General features: G+C 34.9%; 1 protein-coding gene across 2 annotated transcripts in view; it reads right to left on the reverse strand.

The window, feature by feature from the left end:
- Window positions 1-3,769: 3,769 nt before the first annotated feature.
- The window catches only part of LOC135732562 (chemerin-like receptor 1), an 11,452-nt gene continuing 6,580 nt past the window's right edge, over window positions 3,770-8,641 (reverse strand). Inside the window, exons 2-3 of one of the 2 annotated variants that reach the window (XM_065250742.2) lie at window positions 6,687-7,732; window positions 3,770-6,562 (exon numbers count right to left, since the gene is read on the reverse strand). In XM_065250742.2, the coding sequence (XP_065106814.2) occupies window positions 6,709-7,722 (1,014 nt within the window). In that variant the 5' untranslated portion in view covers window positions 7,723-7,732 and the 3' untranslated portion in view covers window positions 3,770-6,562; window positions 6,687-6,708. Of the gene's footprint in view, window positions 7,733-8,641 lie in introns of both variants that reach the window. The other variant, XM_065250741.2, reaches the window with a different exon arrangement.

Raw genomic sequence — 8,641 nt, forward strand, 5'->3', positions numbered from 1 at the left:
ATGTTATTTACTGGCATTTACTACATTTTGTTCAAAGTTAAATGAACATTAAACATTTACAAGTCTTTGTCTTTGCAGAGTAAAACTTAAAAAACAGCATCAAGCAAAACATTCTAGGAAACAAAATCTGAAGCAAAAAACCGAAAAAGGTTGATGATGATTTCTGGTTCCCAGAATGCTTTGCATGAGGCTATTATTGTTTAGTTTTATTCTATAAAGATAAAGACTTGTTAATATTTAAAATTTATTTAACTTTGAACAAACTCTTGCCAGTAAATAACATAAATGTAAATCTACGGTAAATTACCGGCAACCCAGCTGCAATAACATTGTAATTTCTACGGATTTTTTACAGTGTACTATTGCACGTGTTTAATTTCTAAACTACTTATATTCACTTAACAGTACGACTTATAATCACAACATTTTGAGAATTTTGTCTTGTTTGCGCGCTGTCTTGTTTGCACTCATTGCTTGGGGTATGCACACAAACCTTATAAAACACGTCGCGTGAGGATCTGTTTTGCGTCTTCGCCCTATGCTTATTGCGGAGCCCTACAAAGTAAGTTAGTTTTTAGTATGTTATATAAAACATAGTTTATTGTATCACACTTACATACTGTACTACACGACTGGCTTTTAAGTTTATGTAAGATAAGGCATCGCTTGGTTCAAATTGAGCTAATTGTTTTGGTTTTTATAAAAAAATGACTGTATCTGTTGATCTTTATTTTTGGATTTGCAGATTTGATAACTTTAATTGATTTCATTGGCTTTTAAAGTCACATAGGCTATGTAGTTGTATCGGTATGACAGTATATACTGCGGATATTTGCTTATACACGGTTTTGGGCAAAAATTAAAGCAGATCTCACATGCGCTACTGCACAGATGTTATTTTTCCATGTGACTGCTTTGACTCCACTCATACATAAATACTGCTGAGAAAATGTGAGAGCCAAAGGCTACAAGTAAAAAAATTCTATCCCCTGCCAAAAAAGGATGGGAATACTTTGGGTATCCAAAACTTTTTGCTCTCCCATGTATGCTTAAGGAAAGTTTGGTTTATTCTTGTGTAATCTAAAGAGAAATAACTTATTTTTTATTTTGTTCAAATGGAATATGTGCAGCTTTATTTTATCTTTATTTATTTTTCAAATGACTCATACTTCCATAAAAAATTCAGAAAAAAAAATATATATAATATATATATATATAAAAAAAATGTCCAACCCAAAGAATCATTTCATTTATTTTAGGGTCATTATAGCTGATGTTTATATTAATAAAGATTGTGAAACTGTGATATTTTCTGAGATGATCCATACCGTGAAAATCTCATACCGTTAGTCAAATCCCAGGAAACTCATTTGTTGACCAACTTTATCACTACTGTTCTAAAGTTTTAAAAATATGTTTTTTTAAAAATTATGCTAATGTATGTTAACCACAGTTAAACTACTTTTGTTTTTAAAATTAGTATTCATCCTAAACCCCAAACATTGGTCTAAAAATATGCAATATACAGAGTACACTATCAACATTTTTGTGTTAATTTGTGTTGTGCATCATGGCCAGCGCACTTCAGGTCTCCAGAAAGAGGATATTTGGTCATACAAATCACAATTTGATGATTTAGCACGTAGTTCTAAACCAAATGAAACCAAATGCTCTAAAATTGGATGCTGTCAAAACATAAAACTTTTCCCATGTATGTAATTATATAATGCACTCTAAATTCTGCTGTGTAAATATTGGACAGAACACATGTTGGGTTATAAATAATATCATGCTGTGCTGTTGTTAACCCAACCATGAGAAATATGAACCCAACATATGTTCTAAAAATAACCCAGCCGAATTCAGAGAGTTCATGGTTGGTGCCAGATGACCTGAGCCTGCATCTTACATCATTTATATTAATAACAGTCTTTCCGACAGATATGAAATATACTTGTGTTGATAGCCGGTGAAAAAGGAAATCAATACCCACCGACAAAAAGAAAATGGTGTACTATGCGTGTGACAAACAACTGTGTGACACAGCACAATTCTTTGATTTACTTATATTAACTTTTACATTAAATGTAATAATTTCAACCACCCCAAACTCTGTTCGCAAAGAACAAAGCTAACACTGTTTGTCAAAGCACCACAAAAATAGTTTATGTGGTTCACTTTCTATTAGATGTGTTCGCACACAAAATGTCATTATCACGGAAGAACAAAAAAAGACAAAATTGGATATACCTGGGCAGCCCAAACAAGAGACACAGACAAAGTTGTGCTACTATGTTTATTTGCAGCTTTATTTTTTTACAGACAATAACTTTTATCTTGCAGAACTGTAAACATAGGATGAAAGTGGTTTTCACTGGGAAATGGATACGTATACATTGAATTTAATTTTTTTAAGGTAAGTGGTGCAATCAATTTATTTAAGCTACATTTAAACAAAAGTTATTTTACTTTACTTTACTTTTTTGTTTAAATGTAGCTTAAATTAATAGATTGCAACCACTTACCTTAAAAAAAATAAGTAAATTCAATAAATCTTTTTTTCAATGTAGGCAGAGTCATTTGCTTTGTTTGTTTGTTTGATTGAAAGCAGAGGGTCTGTTCTTTCAGTTTATGTATTGTATGTGTTGTAAACCTTTTTTAGCGAAGACCAGGAGATTTGGATATCCTCAAGCTTATAACAATCTTCAAATCGAGATAGGGGCGCTGCAGTCACCAAGTCAGACTTGCAGTAGCCCTACATTGCATTTATACACATTTTAGGGGGCAGTCCTCTAAATGGAAAACAAAGCTCTTAATTTTAAGCAAAGCATTGAAAGGAAGTAACTGTGCCACTGTGACTATTGACTCCTAAAGTAGCCTTGGCCACCCCATGCATAAAATTCTAGTTCAGCCATATGAGGATTAATATTTTATGTACTTTTATGTTCAGTCTGAATCAATTTGCACCCCCTTATTCTTGCTGGTAAAAAAACTGTGCCAACCCACATTTCTGGAGTTTCACCAACCCTTGATCCCATCAACATTACTATTTCACCCACTGTCTCACTCACTTCATTATCATAGAAATGGCTTCACACCTTTGATTCAGGCCCTTGGCCCAAGCATATGCAAATGGCCACCAACTTAAACAAATGTAACAAAAGGTACCAGGGCCACAGTTACCTGGACAATTTCTTAAGATGAGACAGGAACTTGCAGGAATACATTATCAACTTACTTGTTTTTGCTCTCATAATTAACCTGGAAGGCATTTTTTGAAAATCACAAAAAAATATTTCTGATGGGCATCTTAAAAAAAAGGCTGGCGGGGAATGAGTTAATTTACTTAAATAAAATCCTTTGTGTTGAGCTTTGCTATTTGAAGTAACTTTAAGCTTATCAGGGAGTTTATATTTCCTGAACAACTTTTACGAATGTTACAGAAGTTTATATTCTTTTATCTTTTGCTTCATTAACAGACAGTAATGTGAGAAATAGAAAAGGTTCAAATTCAGGCTTACATTAGGTTTATGTGCTAGTAATGCATGCAGTGCTTTTTTGATACATGCTACACATTTTTTTTTTCTTTCTTGGACTATGAACTCCTAAAGTACCCTTGACCACCCATGCATACAATTCTAGTTCACCCATATGAGCATTAACATTTTATGTACTGCAGAAACAGTGCCTAGTGTCCAAAACATTTTTTAAGTTCAGCCTGAACCAATTTGCACTCCCTTTTCTTTCTGGTAAAAACACACATATAGAGGACTGTTTGTATTATTTTTACTATAAATGACTATTATATTATTATAATAAATGTACACACGTATATACATATGAATGAGAAATATAAAAGGACATTGAGCACAACAACATACACAGACCTACAAGTACAGTATATTTTCCACACAAAAAGAAATGTATGCAAAAAGCATATTTTAACCTCATTGTACATGTCTGGCAGAGCTTATGTTGCAAAGGAGTGTGATATCAGACCATACCAATATAGGAAAACATCAAAGAAAATATACCAAAACTCTGGATACTGTTTGTTTAATACGGGTTTTAGTTAGTAAAAATGTAATATTGTTTAGTAATGTAATCATGTATAGTACAATTTTAGCATACCAAATGACATTTCGCTATAGGTTGTACATGCATATAACTGTGTATGTGACAAATAAAACTCTTTTTATAGACATTACAAACATATAAAAATAAATGATTATGACACCAAAAAAGCACCATTGTACAGGTTATATTACTTCATCATCTATGAGAGTCAGCAGTGGACAGTAGTGAAGTATTCCCAATCTTCTTAAATATATTTACAAATATCTTTACTTTTTTTTTTTACTAAAAAAGATTCACTACATTACAAAGCATACTTCTTTGGATATAACATCATACTTTTTACTCCAGTACATTAAAGGTGCAGTGTGTAAATTTTAGCTGCATCTAGTGGCGAGGTGGCAAACTGCAACCAATGGCTTAGTCCACTGCTCACCCCTCGCTTTTAAAACACATAGAAAAGCTACAGTAGCAGCCACCGGACACACATGTCATCTTCGGAGACAACTAAGTAAAAAAGTTTGTCCGTTAAGGGCTTCTGTAGAAACATGGTGGCCCAAAATGGCGACTTCCATGTAAGGGGACCCTCAGTATGTAGATAAAATTCCTAATTTTAAGTTAATAAAAACATAACAGTTCATTATGAATGGTCTTTATACACCTCTGATAATATAGTTTTGTATATTATTTAGCATTTCTGTCAAGAGATCCTTCTAAAAATTGCACACTGCACCTTTAAGTTTTAAATGAAATTCAATATGAATGAAAGTAACAAGTTTTAGAATTTAGTTAAGTAAAAGTTTTCCAAATAAAAACACTGTAGGCTTACAGTTTTAAACATCTACATGAAATACAAACACACAATTTATATGACTTTATGTACAAAATATCAAAAAAGATGATTTTGGTCCTTTGATATATGTTCAAGTGTTCATTATTGCGGTAAGTTTCATTTAAGCTTGTAATTTGATGCTATAGAAACGGGGCGTGTCGTTATGATTGGCGTGGTTGAATTGGTCGCGCGAGCGTTTGGGCGGAAGTTTAATACGCATGCCCTGGCTTCAAACTGACATTTTTACATAACATGGCGCCGACCGTGGTCGGACATTTTTGGCTTTAATTCATTACAATGGTGGGAGGCGACGTTGCGTCATCCATCTTTTTTTACAGTCTATGCTTCACATGCTTGTTGAAGATGCGTACAGCTACTGCCTTCAGGACGAAAAGTCAAGTGTAAGACACAAAACGCCGTAAAACTATAACTGTAGAATTCTGAGGCGTCAATCAATTAAAACAACATATATGCACAGACTGACATTGCAAAGTGACCTGAAAGATTTTTTTTTTGGAATGGATTGAAACGAATGATGGACATACTCCTCGCTTGTAAGTCACATTGGTCTAACGTTACTAGCCTACTGCTGTAAATACGTAAATGTAAATATGGTAAAACTGCAAAATATTGCATTAAATGCTGTTAATAAAAACATACTGCTAGCTACTAATATTGTTAACAAGAAAGTTTAGCGTTTACAGTAACATTTAAGCGATTTTAGACTATTTGAGCGACAAAGATGCTAAAGTGAACTGTTTTAAGGGGCGCATACGGGCACAAACTTAAGAGCCCACGCAATGAAAAGTGCGTTTCAAGATCACACAAACACATAATTTCTTTTGGCTTGAAAGGAGATATACGCACATATTATCTTGTAATACCGCAGTCTCTTCAAGTATTCTCATTAAAACAGCCATTTATTATAGTCTACTGTAAGTGAGCAGTTGATCATATGTCAGTGTATAGATCAGCGCTTCTCCACCGGTGTTAAAGGGACAGTTCCTCTTATAAGAAATGCTTATGTTTGAGTCATTATGTTAATCAAACTACAGAAGACAAAAGGAAAATCACCTTTATAGCTTTAAAAAGATCAATTATATTCAATTTATAGCATGAAAACAGTGTTATATTAATTTGATACTGTTTCTCTGCCTAATCAATACTGTTAGATCTTTAGACTATTTTATATGCTTGTCCTTTCTTGATTTGTTTTTATTTTATTTACCCACATCACTTTTTTGCTGATCTGAAAATTATTCAACCCATGACTCAAAAACAATAATGTAATTCATTTAACCAGTGCTATATTGTAAAATGAAGTAATTTTAAATTACACATAGGCCTTCAGGTCCACCCTATTCCAAGGCCAACTTAAAATTGTATGGCCTTGCGACTAATGGTCAGATTATGGCAAAATAAAATTATTGCAGATGTAAAATAGTAAGGGAATGCTACTTGTTACAGCTTTCCACATTTATCAAGCCATTTAATTAAACATGGTTTCTGTTACTAGTCAAATGTTTACATTTGAAATGTACAATCTTAATTGTCCGTCAGAAATAAATAATTGAAATAATGGTCATAATGTATTTTTTGCTTAAGTTACGGTGTTGGGCTCCTTCCTTCTTTTTTTGTCCTTGTCCAATCACATGCCTGAAGAATAAACAAGTTAAGTTACAGCTTGTCCCCTAATGAGGCCATATTATTTATTCTGGGGGAGTCCCCCCACCTCATGGCCCCATCAGAGGCCATGTCGCCCCTCGAACACCCTTCTCACCTTTTTCACCCCTGACCCGTTTTCATGCATGATTATTCCTCTGTAAAGGCATGGAATCAGCCTCATCTGTTGTAATTTCAGCGTGATCCGGGTCGTGCTCAATCCATTGCATTTTATTGCTACACCCAACTAAAATGTAGATGAGCGGACAGGTGAAGCAGTGGGTTGTAGCCAGTGCCGTTGCTGCTGGAAGTCCATATTCAAGCACACGTGGGTTCAGACTGCCTGAAGTTCCTTGAATCAGGGTTAGAAAGATTTGCGGGCTCCAGGACACAAAGTAGGCAACCTTAACCGCACAAATGATCTGTGTCTGCTTCTTACAGTGATCACAGTGGTGATATGAATTGGATACATGACACAAACAACTGACAAACATTACAAAAGCTGGGATAAGAAGCCCAAACAGAAATCGTGAGATAACGACAGCCTTTAGCTTTGTAATGCTGTCTGCAGTTGGTTTTGAATCATGATTAAATCCAAAGTCGTCAATACAATGAGGTCCCTGAATCTCTCTGGAAAACAGGGACGGCATTGCCAAGACGGCTGCAAAACTCCAGGAGAATGAAATCAGAATAATGTTAAGGTTCTTGCACCACTTTGTGCACGGGCTTTTAGAAATAGCAGAGCTAACGCTCCAAAGGCTCAACATGGTTGCTGTGGAGAACATACTGCTATAGATGATGTAGGATGACAGCTTGCAACTGACAGCTCCATATTTCCATTCAAAGTCATTAAAAGCGTAGAGGAATTGAAACACAACAGACACACAAGAGAGCAGGTGTGTTACAGCCAAGGCCAAAATCCAAATGACAACCTTTTGGAAACTCTTGTATTTCCTGCAGCAGATGAGCATGATGGTGAAGTTAAGGGTCACGCCCATGATCACAACGAGGCAGTATGTTGCAAGGTACATCAACCTGACTTGATGTTTATACTGTAGAACCTGTTGTGTTATGTTTACTGTTGTTGCTGCCGGTGGTACTGTTACATTTCTTTGAAGTTCGGAATCATAATCATAGGTCTCGGTGGTCGACATCTTGTAAAGCCTGAAATAAAACCAAATAATTTATTATTAGACACTAAATAATATATTGTTTTCTTTTTTCAGATTTAAACTATGAACTAATTAAGTGCAAATATCTTAAAACAACATGTTGCCCTGGATCAACAAAACAAAAAAACAGTTTTAGTATAACAGAAATAATAATCAAACATACTTCTTTACATACTGACGCACATGCACATATTATTACAGTTAAATTACTTCCATTTAAACATGTTGAAAGGTTTAAAAGGTTTTGCAGCTTTCCTAGACCAGGGCAGCAGTTAGCAACAGCAGGCAGTGGTTTGCTGAACTCAAGTTTGTGGCCAGGGAAAGGCTTACTCTTCCCCAGCCTTAACCCTCCACACATGATTTATGTAGACGGTAGGAAGGTTGTGCAACTAATCGTTTCTGATTTTCAATTTTAATTTTTTAAGTGACGTCACTTTACTATTTGTATACCAGATAAGGAAGCACTTGCATGTAACACAACCCGGCATTTAATAAACGCGCTAGATTTATGTTTGCATCAAACATAGAAAATACACTAAAAACAAGTCTTTGCAATTTAAAATTCAGACTTCACCACTATGTGCCATTATATAGGCAGCAGAATAGACATGAGATTTTAGTAAAGATTTAAAACATTCCAGCGAGTTGAGGTCTTTATATAGAAAGGAAGGCTGTTCCAGAGGGCGTGAAGCGGCCAAGGCACAATGCCTTTAGTTTTTAGCCTGGATTTCTGGACATTCTATATGAAACCAGAGAACGACCGCAACATCTTATCTAGCAGGGTCATTGCAGTTCAACAGGACAGTATTTTAGGGGAATGATATTCTACTCTTATATCCATGGGCAGCTAATGCAGAGAGGTCAGCATCCTAATAAAAATTTTGTGCTTTATAGGGTGTCC

The sequence above is a fragment of the Paramisgurnus dabryanus genome, chromosome 5 (genome assembly GCF_030506205.2).
Source record: "Paramisgurnus dabryanus chromosome 5, PD_genome_1.1, whole genome shotgun sequence".
Lineage (NCBI taxonomy): Eukaryota > Metazoa > Chordata > Actinopteri > Cypriniformes > Cobitidae > Paramisgurnus > Paramisgurnus dabryanus.